The sequence below is a fragment of the Oncorhynchus tshawytscha genome, linkage group LG23 (genome assembly GCF_018296145.1).
Source record: "Oncorhynchus tshawytscha isolate Ot180627B linkage group LG23, Otsh_v2.0, whole genome shotgun sequence".
Lineage (NCBI taxonomy): Eukaryota > Metazoa > Chordata > Actinopteri > Salmoniformes > Salmonidae > Oncorhynchus > Oncorhynchus tshawytscha.
The window spans coordinates 27,599,623-27,618,562 of record NC_056451.1 but is presented as its reverse complement, the minus strand read 5'-3'; the positions used below and the strand labels follow the sequence as shown (position 1 = coordinate 27,618,562).

At 45.1% G+C, this 18,940-nt stretch overlaps 3 protein-coding genes across 7 annotated transcripts in view; 1 reads left to right on the top strand and 2 right to left on the bottom strand.

Moving 5' to 3' along the window:
- Positions 1 to 34: 34 nt before the first annotated feature.
- On the bottom strand, positions 35 to 7,834 carry LOC112235544 (E3 ubiquitin-protein ligase RNF115-like). The gene is made up of 10 exons (XM_042305113.1): positions 7,694 to 7,834; positions 5,689 to 5,747; positions 5,481 to 5,535; positions 5,176 to 5,278; positions 4,970 to 5,144; positions 4,752 to 4,820; positions 4,388 to 4,460; positions 3,992 to 4,085; positions 922 to 1,037; positions 35 to 838 (listed from the first exon to the last, which is right to left on the bottom strand). Exons 1-10 carry the CDS (start codon positions 7,769 to 7,771, stop codon positions 719 to 721), a joined length of 942 nt encoding a protein of 313 aa, XP_042161047.1. The 5' UTR covers positions 7,772 to 7,834; the 3' UTR covers positions 35 to 718.
- Positions 7,835 to 7,852: 18 nt separating this feature from the next.
- LOC112235530 (polymerase (RNA) III (DNA directed) polypeptide C) lies at positions 7,853 to 16,821 on the top strand. 3 transcript variants are annotated; one of them, XM_042305107.1, is made up of 14 exons: positions 7,853 to 8,002; positions 8,175 to 8,324; positions 8,449 to 8,683; positions 8,765 to 8,983; positions 9,116 to 9,192; positions 9,347 to 9,451; positions 9,791 to 9,964; positions 10,087 to 10,138; positions 10,269 to 10,329; positions 10,447 to 10,597; positions 10,668 to 10,769; positions 12,430 to 12,479; positions 12,683 to 12,832; positions 16,257 to 16,821. In XM_042305107.1, the coding sequence occupies exons 2-14, from the start codon at positions 8,178 to 8,180 to the stop codon at positions 16,333 to 16,335; spliced, it is 1,602 nt and encodes a 533-aa protein (XP_042161041.1). In that variant the 5' UTR covers positions 7,853 to 8,002; positions 8,175 to 8,177; the 3' UTR covers positions 16,336 to 16,821. The 3 variants fall into 3 exon arrangements, with proteins under 3 accessions (XP_042161041.1, XP_042161040.1, XP_042161042.1); XM_042305106.1 differs by having other exon boundaries at positions 8,419 to 8,683; XM_042305108.1 differs by lacking the exon at positions 8,765 to 8,983 and having other exon boundaries at positions 8,419 to 8,683.
- A 62-nt stretch (positions 16,822 to 16,883) lies between these two features.
- Positions 16,884 to 18,940, bottom strand: part of LOC112235545 (integrin alpha-10-like) — a 71,610-nt gene continuing 69,553 nt past the window's right edge. The window contains exons 30-31 of one of the 3 annotated variants that reach the window (XR_006079758.1): positions 17,803 to 18,861; positions 16,884 to 17,733 (exon numbers count right to left, since the gene is read on the bottom strand). Coding sequence is in view for 1 of the 3 variants with exons in the window: in XM_042305105.1 (XP_042161039.1) it covers positions 18,811 to 18,861 (51 nt within the window). In the remaining 2 variants the exon portion in view is untranslated. Of the gene's footprint in view, positions 18,862 to 18,940 lie in introns of all 3 variants that reach the window. The other 2 variants (XR_006079757.1, XM_042305105.1) reach the window with 2 other exon arrangements.

Genomic DNA, 18,940 nt, shown 5'->3' with positions numbered 1-18,940 from the left:
ATAGAAATGTGAAACAAAAGACAAGTCATCAACGGAGGAGTAAAATGACAGAGTGATGCAATCTGTTTAATATATACACCAGAATGACAGCGAAAGAGATTGTGGGGCCCGTCTCAATAGTCAAAATGATGTCTCCTTTCTGCACTGATGTGACAGAGCTAGAAAGGCAAAACCAAATTCCTGGTGAGCATCCACCATGTTCAGTGCAGATGAGAGGAAGCCACTCTAGACTATTGAGATGCATCCCAGGAGTAGAGAGGTAGGGAGAGACAACATTGTTTTACAGCAGTGCTTTTCAGAAGGATGGAGAAAAGAGTAGAAAAAGCGAGATGTGGTTGATGTTTGAACCGAGGTAAAGGCAAGTGCTTGGTCATGATGAGGCAGAGGACAGCTAATGGATCATGACGTGTGTGTGGGGGTCTACCGAATCATGATGTGTGTGTGTGTACATGGTTCCAGGGCCATTGAGACAGGAACAGCCATACTGAGATGACCATCCTATGACTGTAGATGAAGAGATGATTCAGAGAGGAGGAGTGAGATGAAGGAATGACACGGAGGAATGAGGCAGAGATGGAGGAGGTCTATCCTTCAGAAAGTCCTTATCTCCCGTGTGCAGTAGTTCGTAGAGAAGGGGGAGGGTCAAAAAAGTGGAATGAAGGAGATTAAAAGGAGGTCAGAGGAGAGGTGCGATGGAGGGATGAGGGGGAGGTGTATTTCAGAAGGACCATCTCTCCTGTGTGCGGGGGTCCGTATTTAGAGAGGGGGATTCTGGGGGGTTCTGGGTGTTGCTGTCTTCTCCATTCAACCCCTTCCTACACACAGGACACGTATCATGCTGCAGAAAGAGAGAGAGGAGAAAATCAGTTACAAATGTCTTCAAAACATTCCTCCTACTAAATATTACCCCACCCTCCTCACCATTTCCAGCCAGGGTACTATACAGTCTGAGTGGAAGAAGTGGTTGCAGGGTAGCTGTCTGACGGGCTCTCCCACTGCAAAGTCCTCCTTGCACACCGGACACTCCATACTGCAGTCTGGAGACACACACACCCCTTTTTATTATCTAGTATTACATTCCTGTTATAAATGATCATACATAACTATCTTACACGCAGGAGAAATACTCCATATTACAGTATACAGAGAACGGGGGAGGAGAGGGAGAGATGGGAAGACTGAAGGGATGATGAAGCTGGGGCTACATTAGATGTTTTTATTTAACTAGGCAAGTCTGTTAAAAACAAATTCTTATTTACAATGACGGCCTATCAGGCATTAAAATAATTGAAGCCAAATTCCTGAGTGGCTCGTTGAGATGATTTAAGAGTAATAAGTAGCACTCTTAATGATAAGAGACAACAGCTATGTGGGCCCTGGGCCAGGGGGGACAGAAGCTATGTGGGCCCTGGGCCAGGGGGGACAGAAGCTATGTGGGCCCTGGGCCAGAAGCTATGTGGGCCCTGGGCCAGGGGGGACAGAAGCTATGTGGGCCCTGGGCCAGGGGGGACAGAGAGAGACAGAAGCTATGTGGGCCCTGGGCCAGGGGGGACAGAGAGAGACAACAGCTATGTGGGCCCTGGGCCAGGGGGGACAGAGAGAGACAACAGCTATGTGGGCCCTGGGCCAGAGAGAGACAACAGCTATGTGGGCCCTGGGCCAGAGAGAGACAACAGCTATGTGGGCCCTGGGCCAGGGGGACAGAGAGAGACAACAGCTATGTGGGCCCTGGACCAGAGCGAGACAGAAGCTATGTGGGCCCTGGGCCAGGGGGGACAGAGAGAGACAACAGCTATGTGGGCCAGGGGGACAGAGAGAGACAACAGCTATGTGGGCCAGGGGGACAGAGAGAGACAACAGCTATGTGGGCCAGGGGGGACAGAGAGAGACAACAGCTATTTGGGCCCTGGGGACAGAGAGACAGACAGAGAGGAAGAGAGAGAGTGGGACAGATGTGTGAGAAAGACAACGACAGGGAGGACTGGTGACAGCAGCTACAGAGAGAGGAGTCCTCATTTACCCCAATGAGTCAGCAGCACAGCTATACTAGCTCATTTACAGTACCAGTCAAAAGTTGACACACCTACTCATTCAAGAGTTTCTTTATCTTTACAATTGTCTACATTGTAGAATAACAGTGAAGACATCAAAACTATGAAATAACACATGGAATCATGTAGTAACCAAAAAAAGTGTTAAACAAATCAAAATATATTTTATGAGATTCTTCAAAGTAGCTACCCTTTGTCTTGATGACAGCTTTGCATGCACTTGGCATTCTCTCAACCAGCTTCATGAGGTAGTCACCTGGAATGCATTTCAATTAACAGGTGTGCCTTGTTAAAAGTTAATTTGTGTAATTTATTTCCTTCTTAATGCGTTTGAGCCAATCAGTTGTGTTGTGACAAGGTAGGGCTGGTATACAGAAGATAGTCCTATTTGGTAAAAGACCAAGTCCATATTATAGAAAAAACAGCTCAAATAAGCAAAGAGAAACGACAGTCCATCATTACTTTAAGGCATGAAGTTGTCAATCAGGAACATTTTAAGAACTTTGAAAGTTTCTTCAAGTGCAGTCGTAAAAACCATCAAGCGCTGTGATGAAACTGGCTCTGATGAGGACTGCCATAATGCCTCACTCATCTCATATGTATGTACTGTATTTTATACCATCTATTGTATCTAGCCTAAGCCACTCTGTCATTGCTCATCCATATATTTATATGTATATATTCTTATTCCGTTCCTTTACTTAGATTTGTGTGTATTAGGTAGTTGTTGTAGAATTGTTAGATTACTTGTTAGATATTACTGCACTGTCGGAACTAGAAGCACAAGCATTTTGCTACACTCACAATAACATCTGCTAACACCATGTGTATGTGACCAATAAAATGTCATTTGATGGGAAAGGAAGACCCAGAGTTACCTGCTGCAGAGGATAAATTCATTAGAGTTAACTGCACCTCAGATTGCAGCCCAAATAAATGCTTCACAGAGTTCAAGTAACAGACATCAGCATCAACTGTTCAGAAGAGACTGGGTGAATCAGGTCTTCATGGTTGAATTGCTGCAAAAGAAACCACTCCTAAAGGACGCTAATAAGAAGAAGAGACTTGCTTGGGCCAAGAAACATGAGCAATGGACAAATTCGATTTTTGGTTCCAACCCATGTGTCTTTGTGAGACGCAGAGTAGGTGAACGGATGATCTCAGCATGTGTGGTTCCCACCGTGAAGCATGGAGGAGGCTTTGCTGGTGACACCGTCTGTGATTTATTTAGAATTCAAAGCACACTTAACCAGCATGGCTACCACAGCATTCTGCAGCGATACGCCATCCCATCTGGTTTGGGCTTAGTGGTACTATCATTTGTTTTTCAACAGGACAATGACTTAACACACCTCCAGGCTGTGGAAGGGCTATTTGACCAAGAAGGCAAGTCAGTTAAGAACAAAAAGAACAATATGTTATTTTACAATGATGGCCGACGCAGGCCGGATGTGATTCAGCCTGGATTCGAACCAGGGACTGTAGTGACGCCTCTTGCACTGAGATGCAGTGCCTTAGAACGTTGCGCCACTCGGGAGCACAATCACCTGACCTCAACCCAATTGAGATGGTTTGGGATGAGTTGGACTGCAGAGTGAAGGAAAATCAGCCAACAAGTGTTCAGCATATATGGGAACTCCTCAAGATTGTTGGAAAAGCATTCCAGGTAAAGCTGGTTGAGAGAATGCCAAGAGTGTGCAAAGCTGTGAAGGCAAAGGGTGGCTACTTTGAAGAATCTAAGACTTAAAATATATTTTGATTTGTTTAACACTTTGGTTACAACCAATAAAGTGTGATTTCATAGTTTTGATGTCACTATTTTCCTACAATGTAGAAAATAGTAAAAATAAAGAAAAACCCTTAAATGAATAAGCGTGTCCAAACTTGACTGGTAGTGTATAGGCACTATGGAGAAACTGGAGAGGAGGTAAAGGACTGACCTGCTTGATCCTGAGACACGTTGACTGTAGGTATGGAGGAGATCTTCTCTTTCTCTGCAGGAGGAGGGCCCGTGTTCTCAAACTGACCTAACAACTACACACAGGTAGACAGAGAAGATCCTGCAGCAACCATTGTGATTGTGATGCAACTATAAGAACAGCTTTGCAATTCAGCTTTGTGCTCTAAACTGTGTGCTAACCTAGCATGATACAACAAGAGTAAAACCATCAGAAACATCCTGGAAAAGATAGAGAGAAATTACCAAGAGAACTGCTAAACCTTCATTAGCATTCTGGGTCTACCAACATCCATATAGCATACTACGTAGTATGAAGTAATAGTTGGTTAGTGGCCATCCATACCAAATCAAGTGAATGGGGTTTGTGCGTGCGTACCTGTGTGATGACTGCATCCAGTCCCCCCTGTCCCCAAGCATAGTCCCCTGGGTTAGAGTGTAGCATCCCTGTCCTAACACACAGAGAGGAGGTCAATTACAGTTAAAGATGAAACATTCAGGAAATATCCTGTTTCACACATGATGAACAGCGACAATATGGGTTGTGATTTAGTTTGGGTTTAAATGACAGGGTCCCAGGGGTGCTGGCTGAGGCACACCCATAACAAGTCAGGGAACCTTCAAATATTCATGTTGATCCACCTCACTATTTGTAAGGAATCCACAAGAGAAAGTGTGTAAGTCAAACTATGGACTTACATACTGTATAACCACTGCTTACATGGCAGTAAGAAGGTTCTTACCAAGAGAGGGGAGGTGAGCCAGGAACTCCAGAGTTGGCAAATAGACCAGCCAGAAACTGTTGTACTATCCTACAGAGAGAGAAGGCACACACATCAGTCAGGAATGAGATCAGCAGAACACAAACTAAAAAAAAGACTACATTTAGAACCTGCAAATCCTGACTGATTAAAACAGCCATATGAATATCAACATGGCATCATAAGGAGAGGAGTCTCACCCCTCTACGGCAGGTGAGCGGTCAGGTCTGCTGCTCCCTCTGGAGCGGTACCTCCGCTGACTGTGCAGGCGAGGGGGGCGACCGGGCCCCCAGTGTTCCCCCCCTCCCAGAGGACCCCCCAGAGGTCCTCCTAGCCCAGCAGGGACTGACCCTCCGATAGGACCTCCTCCCAGGCCTCCTAGCCCTCCCAGCCCCCCAGACCTAACCCCCCGATCCTACCCCAACCCCCCCACCAGGGACCCGGAGCTCTGAGTCTGGACTGTCACCATCCACTGTGAAAGGCCTCTCTACAAACAACAGGTGCCACAGCTGCTGAGAGAGAAATGAGGGGCGAGGGTGAAAACAGAGAGGGTGGGAGGAGGGGGAATGGAGAGAGGGACAGTGGAAGGGAGAGAGAGATAGAGAAAGCATGTGAAAGAAAGATGGGATAATACATTTAGTACAGATGAGATCACAGTAGACATTTCCATCCCTCCCCCCTGTACCCTCCAGGCCACAGTGCATATCATACCTCTGCAAACTGTGTGGCTGTGTCATCTGTCCCGTTAGTGCCACCCTCTAGCAGACTGAGGGAAACAGCACACAGGAGGCAGAACACAGCATTAGTAACATCCAACATCTATACACAGTCATTCTCCACCACCTTCCATTCACTCTGCCTAGCCTATATCTGGTAGATTCATTAAAAGCTACAGACATAAGAAACAAGATATTCTCACCTGGAATCTTCTGTTACCTCCTCTATAAAGCCAGACTCACACCTGGGACAGATGTACTCCTGCAAAAACACACAACACCACAAACTCAGAGAGTACATGAGTCACACTGTGTTCTATACAGGGCTGATGAGGCAGCTATGCAGGGGTTTCTGTCTGTAGAATGGGGAAATGTCTAGTAGAGATCTGTGGCAGAGTCAGGATATAGCCTATTTGAACATAGCATTAGGCAGGAACATAAACATGTAAAGTGGAAGTTGTCATCGAGAAGTATTCTTCCCTGGCACCAGTGTTGAGTTCACTCACAATGGGATTAGGCCTATGACACAGACATGTTCTTTATTCCACAAAACATGAAGTGAACCTCATTCCAAAATTGTTCAAACCCTGTATTGCTGTATGCAATATTGTCATCTGGTGAAAACATACAGACACTATGCCTGAAAGAAGAATGCTTCAGACGGACAAGCACAGGATTCTGCCATGTATGTTTGAGGCATGCACCCTCTCTCTTGGGGAGGTGAGACAGATTAACTGCTTATATGCAGTCAGTGGGCATGGCTGAAACATGCCTCAGCAGCACAGATAGTGAGACAGTGAGACCAGCAGGCAGGGTTAGCCTGTGGGCAGGCTAGATCAGAGTTTCCCAAATTCACCCCCAACCCCAGTACAATAGTTTCTTACCTGAGAGCTTCACAGCTGATTCAAATAATCAAAGCTTTTATTTAACAAGGCAAGTCAGTTAAGAACAAATTCTTATTTACAATGACGGCCTGCCAAACCCTAACTACACTGGCCCAATGGGACTCCCAATCATGGCCGGTTGTAATACAGCCGGGAATCGAACCAGGGTCTGTGGTGACGCCTCTAGCACTGAGATGCAGTGCCTTAGACCACTGCGCCACTCTGGAGCCCAATCTTGATGATGGGGGGGCAGGACCGAGTTTGGGGAAACCCTGGGCTAGATGGATCTGACCCATAGGCACACATATTTCCCAAAAAGAGGGAAATCTCAAAACTGGCCTTATGTCCCTGTCTAGGCCTACTTCAGACTCCTCACAGGAAGGGAATAAACGGGATTACCAGCCTGCCTCTCACTGACCAGCCTAACATACACAAATGTATCCTAGCTAACGTTGATTTAGACAAGCAGACTGAGTGACTCACTGACACACTGGCTGCCAGAGACTGCGAGTCAATAACTAACAGATAGCTAGCTACACGACTGGCTAGCTAAATGCAAAACGTTAAGCGTTATAACGTCTCTTCTAGAATGAACGCAGTCAATACAGATTAATGTAGTTAAATAATTTGGGTCAAGCAGTCAAAATATTGTGCAATGTCTTTCTACATTTTACTTTCAGTTTCATTGTGAAACTGAACTGTGCCACATTCAGTTGCCAAACTTTCATGAACGTTGCAGATAGAATGCGTAAATAGAGCCTACATGATTTATTGTTCTACATAATATGTTCTATCTGAACGTGCCAAACCGTTGTGTCCTGCTGAACGCGCCCCAGGCCAAGGAAACCCCCGTATTCCCTCTGCTTTTGTAGGCCAAGGAGTAGCCAGACTGGCCGAGTTAGGTTAAAATATCCATCAGATTTCCATATAGCTACCTCCTCGAGGAATTCAGGAAAAGCACACAAAACCCACCTCGAATAAGGTTAACATCACATCAAATAACACCAGCTACTCAGTAACTACAGGTACGGTTATTCAACCATGCCAGTATAATCTTTAACAATTACTGTACATAATGTCTTTGTTAAAGAAATTAGTTGACAAACCCTATTGTAAAAGCGAGCAACAACAAATATCAACATTATATGCTAGCTAGTTAGAGCCAGTGCCGAGGGCCCTACTGGCTATCCGTCTACAGTTAGCAGCTAGCTAGTTAAACAACTACTGCTATTTGCTGGACTCCGATTCGGTTGTCAACCGACGGAAAATAAAAACACCTGCATTGAACAGCCTTGATCGGGACACGGTGAAACGACTGACTTACCGGGAGCTTGGGGCTTACTTCTCCCTTACAACAATGACAGAAGAACCGATGCGGGGGAACCGCCGCAGCTTCCGCCATCTTCCCCAGAATAGCACAAACAGTGACGTCGGTCCTCCTGCATACCAAAGAGGGTGGTCCGCCAACATCCCTTCATGCAATGCGCAACTCTTTGGGAAAATAAACTTACCTGTGAGTGCGGAAATTCGTTGTGTTGTGGCGCTGGCAATCACATGTGTTTGGGATTCTGAAGTTGTTTTGCGAGGATTCTCCCGAAACTCATTTCATGATCTGAAAGGGTGTTTTGCAAAGGTTTGTGAGCATGGCAGTTAAGTTATAAAATTAAAGTTGTTAGTAAACGTTGTTGAAAAGCCGTGATTTGGTTACCGGTTGTTAGTGTCATTATACTTCTCAGCATACGTATATTTCAATGAACAGTCCAAAAACTTGTTGTTGACCTGTTCCCCGGATCCTCCTGTCTCAGCATATGACTGCCCAGGAGGTGCGGCTGTGTGGCCTGCTGCTACAGGAGCACTTTGGAGAGGTGGTGGAGAGGATAGGCACTCACCTGCTCAGAGGAGGGGCACAGAACCTCAGGACCATCGCCAATGAGACCAACACACCACTGGACCTGGTACTACACAAACAAACACATACACACACACACACACACACACACACATAAAACATATTGTTCAACCTAGGTGGTGACCCTGTCTCTTCTGCAGGTGAAGAAGTCTCTGTGTGTGTTGGTACAGCACGGTGCTTGTGAGTTCGGGTCGGGCCGGCGAGGCCCCGGGAGCCCAGTGGAGTACCGGGCCAGCTGTGAGCGTGTTCTAAGGGTTCTGCGGTACCCGCGGTACATCTACACAGCTAAGACCCTGTATGGAGACACAGGAGAACTCATCGTGGAGGAGGTCCTACAACGAGGCCATATGACCATGAGCAACACGGTCAAGACTGTAGCTGACCGACTCACTCATAACATGGAGGGTGTGTGAGAGAGCGATTACAAGATGTATGATTATTCTATATTTTCTTCTCCTTCTGTCCTCATGATTTTTCTCTCTGTAGAGGGTCGTAGTATGGAGTACAGTGAGGTGGTCTCAGCCTTCTCTAAGCTGGTGGAGACTCACTTCCTGCAGCGCTGTCCTCCGGTGGCCGAGATGGGAACTGCAGCCACCTCCACTACCCCGGCGACCCCCAGCACCCCTGCCGCCCCCGCCTCCACCTCCCCCCCAACAGCAGAGAGCAACCCCGACTGCTACAAGCTGCCCCATGTCACACTCATAGGTACCGCAAACACTTTGTCTCATATAACATGTGGGTATGCACACAGGTGAAAAGGTACCACATGTAAACCTCCTGCTATATGTAATTCAGTAAATATTTGCTATACACTCGCTTGTTGTGTTTGTGGGGCAGGTCGTGGGAAGCGCAGACGCTCCAGTGACGATAGTGAGGAGCAGAGAGGAGGGAAGAAAGCCAAGATGGACTCAGAGGTCAGACCCTCTACTCTTGACACTCAGAGATAATGGGCTGCCATAGAGAATCAGAGAACCTTGTTCCGTTTTTCTTTTACTCCTCTCAATAAGGAATGGAACCGTTTTGAATGACTTGTGCCTCCTTCTATCTCCTCCCTCCCTCTTTTTCCAGTCATGTGGTGATGAGGGGATCTACTGGCTGGTGAACTTTGAGAGGTTCCATCAGCACTTCAGAGACCAGGCCATCATTAGTGCTGTGGCCAGCAAACTGGACCAGGTCAGTGTCACAGAACCCTACAGACCACCTCCGTATGCTTGTAGACCAGGAGAGATTTAATGGGGGTGGTCTAAGTCAGTGATTCCCAAACTGAGGGGTTAGCAGGGAGGGCGTGGCCTAGTTAAATAAATAAAAAATGGCAACATTTTCTCTGCACTTCAAGACAAAATGTGTCGAATTGCAGGAAAGCTTTAAACCTACCAGATGTTTTCTCCACCAACAAGACGGGTGTGAACAGTTTGTATCATGAACAGTGCTTGTGCCCATAGAAATAGATGTGTCATACGGGATGTTCCCCAATGCTGTGAGTGAAAAAGACCGCTCTCTCCCCCCCCACAGACCAGTAGTGAGATAGTGAGGACTATGTTGAGGATGAGTGAGGTTACCACCACACAGACCGCCGCCTACACTCAGCCCCTCTCAGCCAATGAGATCTTCCGCTCCCTCCCGCCCAACTACAGCATCAGCAGACCAATACTGGACCAGTACCTCTCCCTTCTGGTGGATGACCCGGTAGGAGCAGATTCCCCTCCCCATATCCCAACCTTAACCATTGGGAGATCAATTGCAGAACTGACCTTGGATCAGTGCCTAGGGGGCTGGTAAACTGATGTTTCTCCCTCCCTCTTCCTCAGATGGAGTTTGTGGGGAAATCAGGTGACAGTGGAGGAGGAATGTACGTGGTCAGTATCCTTTTTCAACCCTGATGAAACCTGTTTGAGTTTCTCATCCACACACCACACACTATTGTATAATAGGTAATTTCCAGTATTTCATGATACAGTTATAAGTGGTCGTTTCTTGACTGACCACTCAGATCTCCAAAGAGCCCTGGCCAACCTGGCGAGAGCCACACTGGAGTCTGTGGTACAGGAGAGGTCAGTGTGTCTGTGTTTGTCAGAGTTGGTCTGTGTCCATTTACTGTGTTTATGTCTCTGCCCACGGTGGCTACATAACTTGTAGGGTGTCACTCATTCAACCTTTCCCATTGTCAGGTTTGGCTCACGGTCGGCTAGGATCTTCCGTCTGTTGCTAAGGAAACGTCACCTGGAGCAGAAGCAGGTGGAGGACTTTGCTATGATCCCTGCCAAGGAGGCCAAAGACATGCTGTACACACTGCTGTCAGAGAACCTGGTACAGCTACAGGTAACACACAAATACACACACATTATACAAACCGTACATTATCATGCTCACCTGTGTTTTTCCACCCTAGGAAATCCCTAAGACTCCTGACCACGCCCCTTCACGTACCTTCTACCTGTACACTGTCAACCAGCTGCCTACTGCCCGCCTACTGCTACAACACTGCTACAAGGTACACATTCAAACTAAGCTATACTATGAGCAGCAGGATGAAACGCTGATATTGCAGATGAGCGTGATGCAAGATGTCGCACTCGGGACAAAATATTTGCAAACCTACACTGGAGTCACAGCGGTAGTGCTGCAGTTTACTGAACACATATTGTCCACATTGACACATTAAATCCCCAGCCTCTTTCTGCCGTTCTCTCTTCTACAACTGTACCTTTACATCTACATTTTAAACTGTCTAAATAAAGAGGAAATACGGAAGGAGAACGAGTCAAAAATCTACTTTCAGTTTATTAGGTACACCTATCTAGTACCAGGTCGGACCCCCCTTTGCCTCCAGAACAGCCTGAATTCTTCACGGCATGGACTCTAAAAGTCGGAAAGGTTCCACTGGGATGTTAGTCCATTCTGATGCGATGGCATCACACGGTTGCTGCAGATTAGACAGAGGTACAGCACCGCCTCCAGCCTGTACCGTTGACACCAGGCAGGATGGGTCCACGGACACATGCTGCTTACGGCAAATCCTGACTTCCATCAGCATGACGCAACAGGAACCGGGATTCGTTGAAGGTTTTTCCACTCATCAATTGTTCACTGTTGGTGATCTTGAGCCTACTGGAGCCACTTCTTCTTGTTTTTGGCTGATAGGAGTGGAACCCTGTGTGGTCGTCTGCTGCAATAGCCCATCTGTGACTGGGACCGACGAGATGTGCATTCCGAGATGCCGTTCTGCACACCATTGTTGTACTGTACCGCTTTTTGCCTGTTTGTGGCCCGTCTGTTAGTTTGCATGATTCTTGCTAATCTCCTTCGACCTCTCATCAACAAGCTGTTTTCGCCCACAGGACTGCCGCTGACTGGATGCTTTTTGTTTGTCCATTCCTGGGAAACCGTAGACACTGCTGTGCGTGAAAAGCCCAGGCCAGCGGCCGTTTCTGAGATCTGGCATGCCTGACACCGACGATCATATCACTCTCAAAATCGCTTAGGTCACTGGCTTTGCCCATTCTAACATTCAATCAAACAGTAGTAACTGAATGCCTCAATGTCTGTCTGCCTGCTTTATATAGCAAGCCACGGTCACGTGACTCAGTCTGTAGGAGCGCTATATTTTGGTGAATGTGGTGGTGTACCTAATAACCTGGCCGGTTGAGTGTATATGTCTGCATGTGTACTTTACAGTGCTGCAACTTGCGCTTCAGGACCACAACAGCAGAGACATTTAGTGTCGCAATTCATACTCCATTGTTGCGGAAGCCCACCTGATATTGCTTCTACATCTGCATTGCTTGCTGTTTGGGGTTTCAGGCTGTTTGGGGTTTCAGGCTGCGTTTCTGTACAAGCCCTCTGTGACATCATTACTTTGTGCATCGCTGACTTGACAATTAATGGTGTACGTCTGACTTGCAGATAGGGCTGGGAATTGCTGAGGACCTCATGATTCTCACATTTCTATATGTATTGCGATTTGATGTTCCAAACATATTGCTCGCTATATGTCTGCTGCAGAGAGACGAGAGCGCATGAGAACGTTTGTTTTGATCAGTCATGGAAATAAAAGTGCAGAAAATCTGTTGGCTTAGAAGATGGAGAACAAAAGTCCAAAACAATATTGTGATATGTAACTGTATACATTTTTCCCCCATCACTACATGCAGACAGTGGCTAATCTGATTGAGAGGCGCCTCTTCGAGACCAAGGAGAACAAGTGAGTTTATTGATTGATTCCTGAGTGGATGGATGGATAGATTTGGTTTTATTCTCCAAGTCTCCTGCTAAGGTCTCTTTAGGTCTGCATATTGACTTTTAGAGGACAATAGAGGACCACAATGGAAACAAGTCTGACTTTTTGTGTATATAATCCTCAGCAATTTTGGTACATGTACACGACTTCCTGTGTTTGATTGACAGGCGTCTGCTGGAGAAGTCCCAGCGAATCGAGGCAATCCTGGCATCGCTGCAGGCAAGTGGGGCGGAGCCTGAACAGCTGACAGAGGTGGAGGAGATGATCACTGCCCCCGAGAGACAGCAGCTAGAAGCCCTGCGACATCACATCAACAAGTACTGCATTACCACTGCACTTTAATTACCACTGCACCTTAATTACTACTGCACCTTAATTACTACTGCACCTTAATTACTACTGCACCTTAATTACCACTGCACCTTAATTACCACTACATCCATACTATAGATCTATAGAGACAGCAGCTAGAAGCCCTGTGACATCACATCAACAAATACTGCATTACCACTGCACCTTAATTACCACTACATCTTAATTACCACTGCATCTTAATTACCACTGCATCCATACTATAGATCTATAGAGACAGCGGCTAGAAGCCCTGTGACATCACATCAACAAATACTGCATTACCACTGCACCTTAATTACCACTGCACCTTAATTACCACTGCACCTTAATTACCACTACATCTTAATTACTACTGCACCTTAATTACCACTACATCCATACTATAGATCTATAGAGACAGCAGCTAGAAGCCCTGTGACATCACATCAACAAATACTGCATTACTACTACTACTAATACACACGTACTATAGATCAGGGATGGGGATGGGGGGGCCACAAAAATATGAGCATCGCGGGTCTGCGCACCACATCCATACCCACTCATGCAGTCAGAGCCGACCCTTTTAGGGGCCCTAAGCTAGGAGACAATACATTTACTTTTTAGAGTACATTTCCTGCAATCCTACACATTTTGCCATAAGGTGGAGAGAAATGTTTTCTGTTTTTAATATGCTATCTGAGTGAGAGTGATTTAATTCAACCATGATTACTGCAAGTTTAGATAAGACTAACAATCTAGAAAATGTTAGCTGACATGGGGGAGTGATTGTCAGTGACTGACATAACAAGAGAAACTGCTGATGCACAACAAATGTCAAAATTGCAACATGTGTATTCTACTATTCTAACTCTCAACAGTAAGTTGAGACCTCCAACTGGAAGACCTACGATGTCACATCAATAAGTACTACTACTAAATCAAATCAAAGTTTATTTGTCACGTGCGCCGAATACAACAGCTTACAGTGAAATGCTTACTTACCAACGGTGCGATTTTTAGGTAAACAATAGATAAGTAAAGAAATACAGTGGGGCAAAATAGTATTTAGTCAGCCACCAATTGTGCAAGTTCTCCCACTTAAAGAAGAGAGGCCTGTAATTTTCATCAAAGGTACACTTCAACTATGACAGACAAAATGAGAGAAAAAAATCTGGAAAATCACATTGTAGGATTTTTTTATGAATTTATTTGCAAATTATGGTGGAAAATAAGTATTTGGTCACCTACAAACAAGCAAGATTTCTGGCTCTCACAGACCTGTAACTTCTTCTTTAAGAGGCTCCTCTGTCCTCCACTCGTTACCTGTATTAATGGCACCTGTTTGAACTTGTTATCAGTATAAAAGACACCTGTCCACAACCTCAAATAGTCACACTCCAAACTCCACTATGGCCAAGACCAAAGAGCTGTCAAAGGACACCAGAAACAAAATTGTAGACCTGCACCAGGCTGGGAAGACTGAATCTGCAATAGGTAAGCGGCTTGGTTTGAAGAAATCAACTGTGGGAGCAATTATTAGGAAGTGGAAGACATACAAGACCACTGATAATCTCCCTCGATCTGGGGCTCCATGGGGTCAAAGTGATCATTAGAACGGTGAGAAAAAATCCCAGAACCACATGGGGGACCTAGTGAATGACCTGCAGAGAGCTGGGACCAAAGTAACAAAGCCTACCATCAGTAACACACTACGCCGCCAGGGACTCAAATCCTAATTACCACTACATCCATACTATAGATCTATAGAGACAGCGGCTAGAAGCCCTGTGACATCACATCAACAAATACTGCATTACCACTGCACCTTAATTACCACTACATTTTAATTACCACTGCACCAGACGTGTCCCCCTGCTTAAGCCAGTACATGTCCAGGCCCGTCTGAAGTTTGCTAGAGAGCATTTGGATGATCCAGAAGAAGATTGGGAGAATGTCATATGGTCTGATGAAACCAAAATATAACTTTTTGGTAAAAATTCAACTCGTTGTGTTTGGAGGACAAAGAATGCTGAATTGCATCCAAAGAACACCATACCTACTGTGAAGCATGGGGGTAGAAACATCATGCTTTGGGGCTGTTTTTCTGCAAAGGGACCAGGACGACTGATCCGTGTAAAGGAAAGAATGAATGGAGCCATGTATCGTGAGATTTTGAGTGAAAACCTCCTTCCATCAGCAAGTGCATTGAAGATGAAACGTGGCTGGGTCTTTCAGCATGACAATGATCCCAAACACACCGCCCGGGCAACGAAGGAGTGGCTTTGTAAGAAGCATTTCAAGGTCCTGGAGTGGCCTAGCCAGTCTCCAGATCTCAACCCCATAGAAAATCTTTGGAGGGAGTTGAAAGTCCGTGTTGCCCAGCAACAGCCCCAAAACATCACTGCTCTAGAGGAGATCTGCATGGGGAATGGGCCAAAATACCAGCAACAGTGTGTGAAAACCTTGTGAAGACTTACAGAAAATGTTTGACCTCTGTCATTGCCAACAAAGGGTATATAACAAAGTATTGAGATAAACTTGTTATTGACCAAATACTTATTTTCCACCATAATTTGCAAATAAATTCATGAAAAATCCTACAATGTGATTTCTGGATTTTTTTTTTTTTCATTTTGTCTGTCATAGTTGAAGTGCACCTATGATGAAAATTACAGGCCTCTCATCTTTTTAAGTGGGAGAACTTGCACAATTGGTGGCTGACTAAATACTTTTTTGCCCCACTGTATAAACAACAGTAAAAAGAGTAACAAATAACAGTAGCGAGGCTATATACAGGCACCGGTTAGTCGGGCTAATTGAGGTAGTATGTACATGAATGTATAGTTAAAGTGACTATGCATTATTGATAAACAGAGAGTAGCAGCAGCATAAAAGAGGGGTTGGGGGGGAGGTGGAACAATACAAATAGTCCGGGTAGCCATTTGATTACCTGTTCAGGAATCTTATGGCTTGGAGGTAAAAGCTGTTGCGAAGCCTTTTGGTCCTATACTTGGCGCTCCGGTACTGCTTGCCATGCGGTAGCAGAGAGAACAGTCTATGACTGGGGTGCCTGGTTTCTTTCACAAATTTTAGGGCCTTCCTCTGACACTGCCTGGTGTAGAGGTCCTGGATGGCAGGAAGCTTGGCCCCAGTGCTGTACTGGGCCGTACGCACTACCCTCTGTAGTGCCTGACGGTCGGAGGCCGAGCAGTTGCCATACCAGGCGGTGATGCAACCAGTCAGGATGCTACTGCTACGACACCCATACTATATATCTATAGCCAACATCTTGAGGCCTACGACATCACATCAACAAGTACTACTACATACTTGTTATTACTAATACTGCTACATTACTGTAGCTTTATTACCTCTTTCTTTTACTCGTTTCTTTTCTCCCTGAAGGTTGGACTCTACAGAGAACCAGGTGGATGAGACTGTCTTTCTACTGGAGTCCTACATCTTCTCTACCAAGACCAAGTGAGAAGGAGGGAGAGAGGGAGGGAGGGAGGAGAACCAGGTGGATGAGACTGTCTTTCTTCTGGAGTCCTACATCTTCTCTACCAAGACCAAGTGAGAAGGAGGGAGAGAGGGAGGGAGGGAGGAGAACCAGGTGGATGAGACTGTCTTTCTCCTGGAGTCCTACATCTTCTCTACCAAGACCAAGTGAGAAGGAGGGAGAGAGGGAGGGAGGGAGGAGAACCAGGTGGATGAGACTGTCTTTCTTCTGGAGTCCTACATCTTCTCTACCAAGACCAAGTGAGAAGGAGGGGAGAAACACAATGGACATAAAGTTGCATCAATAAAATATGTTTGGGTTTTCATATACCTGTGCTTTTTCTGCCTGACGTACAGACGTCGTTATTTCAGTTATATATTCAACAATGTCTGCTAATGTCAGTGTTTTTTCTTTTATAGAATGAAGTAGTCCGAAATGCCAGATAAAAAAATAAAAAGTTATGTAATAAAATATTTGGTTCATGTGAATGAATGATCCTATGTATGTATAAATGAACATGAAAGAAACTAAAATAACATTTTCAAAAACTTTAATTATCAACAGTTTTAATTTGACTAAAAAAATGAACTGTACTGTAGAGAAAATGGGTGAAAAATCTAAAGTCATGATGACTTCTGAATATTAAATAGACAGTTTGGTTTGTAACAGCGTTTCATAGACATACAAATATATTCACATGATTATAAGTGGCCCCCATTATCAGGTAGTGCATTTTCATTCAAGCTTCCTTGAAGGATGGAACTGCTTTCCATATAGCACAACATGGTACTAATTACAGGTTGATACCTGTACGGTATCTACTTATACAACATGGTACTAATTACAGGTTGATACCTGTACGGTATCTACTTATACAACATGGTACTAACTACAGGTTGATACCTGTACGGTATCTACTTATACAACATGGTACTAATTACAGGTTGATACCTGTACGGTATCTACTTATACAACATGGTACTAACTACAGGTTGATACCTGTACAGTATCTACTTATACAACATGGTACTAACTACAGGTTGATACCTGTACGGTATCTACTTATACAACATGGTACTAATTACAGGTTGATGCCTGTACGGTATCTACTTATACAACATGGTACTAACTACAGGTTGATGCCTGTACGGTATCTACTTATACAACATGGTACTAATTACAGGTTGATACCTGTACGGTATCTACTTATACAACATGGTACTAACTACAGGTTGATACCTGTACGGTATCTACTTATACAACATGGTACTAACTACAGGTTGATACCTGTACGGTATCTACTTATACAACATGTTACTAATTACAGGTTGATACCTGTACGGTATCTACTTATACAACATGGTACTAACTACAGGTTGATACCTGTACGGTATCTACTTATACAACATGGTACTAATTACAGGTTGATACCTGTACGGTATCTACTTATACAACATGGTACTAACTACAGGTTGATACCTGTACGGTATCTACTTATACAACATTGTACTAATTACAGGTCGATGCCTGTACTATATCTACTTATACAACATGGTACTAACTACAGGTCGATGCCTGTACTATATCTACTTATACAACATGGTACTAACTACAGGTTGATACCTGTACGGTATCTACTTATACAACATGGTACTAACTACAGGTTGATACCTGTACTATATCTACTTATACAACATGGTACTAATTACAGGTTGATACCTGTACGGTATCTACTTATACAACATTGTACTAATTACAGGTCGATGCCTGTACTATATCTACTTATACAGATCTACGCTGTTTGAAGTCTGCAGTCATTGAACATCATACCAAGTCACATTGCACCAGGAGTGTCAAACTCATTCCACAGAGGGCTGTGTGTCTGTAGGTTTTTGTTTTGTCCGTTCAATTAAGACCTAGACAACCAGTTGAGGGGAGTCCCTCACTAAGTCGTGACCTTAATTCATCCATCAAGTACAAGGGTGGAGTGAACCTGCAGACACTCGGCCCTCCGTGGAATGAGTTTGACACGTAGTGTACAACATTATTTCCTGTCTGGGACATCTCTGAAGAAAACTCATGTACACGTCCTTCCTGCTGTACGTTTCTAAACAGGTGTGTAACTACAGCCCTACAGCCATGGGTTCACCTGTAGAAACAGACAAGATGTTGGGGTGTCTGATAATAGATACAGTCTGTGCCATGTGGTGTTAGGTGTTTTGACAGTTCAGACACACACTGGGCAACGCTCATCTATACCGGCTGTGTGTTCTTTATGGGGGAGTGGGGGGCATGATTTAGAAGAGGGGAAAGACATCTGTTTTTATTGCTGGGGGGGCGGAGCAGTCTCTGTGCAGGTCGTTGCCATGGGGATGGGCGCAAAGTGGACTGTTTCTGTGGTTCTCTGGTTGTCACAGATACTGTATCCATTGACTGACATCATGGCGGCGAGGGGCGGGCTCAGTCCTCGAGTTCCTCATCCTTTATCTGTTTACGAGTGAAGAACCCCAGCTGGAGAAAGGAGGGATGAGAAGGAAGAAGTGAAATCCAAAGTGTTGATCTTTACCACAAAGGCAGAGGAGAAACAAGT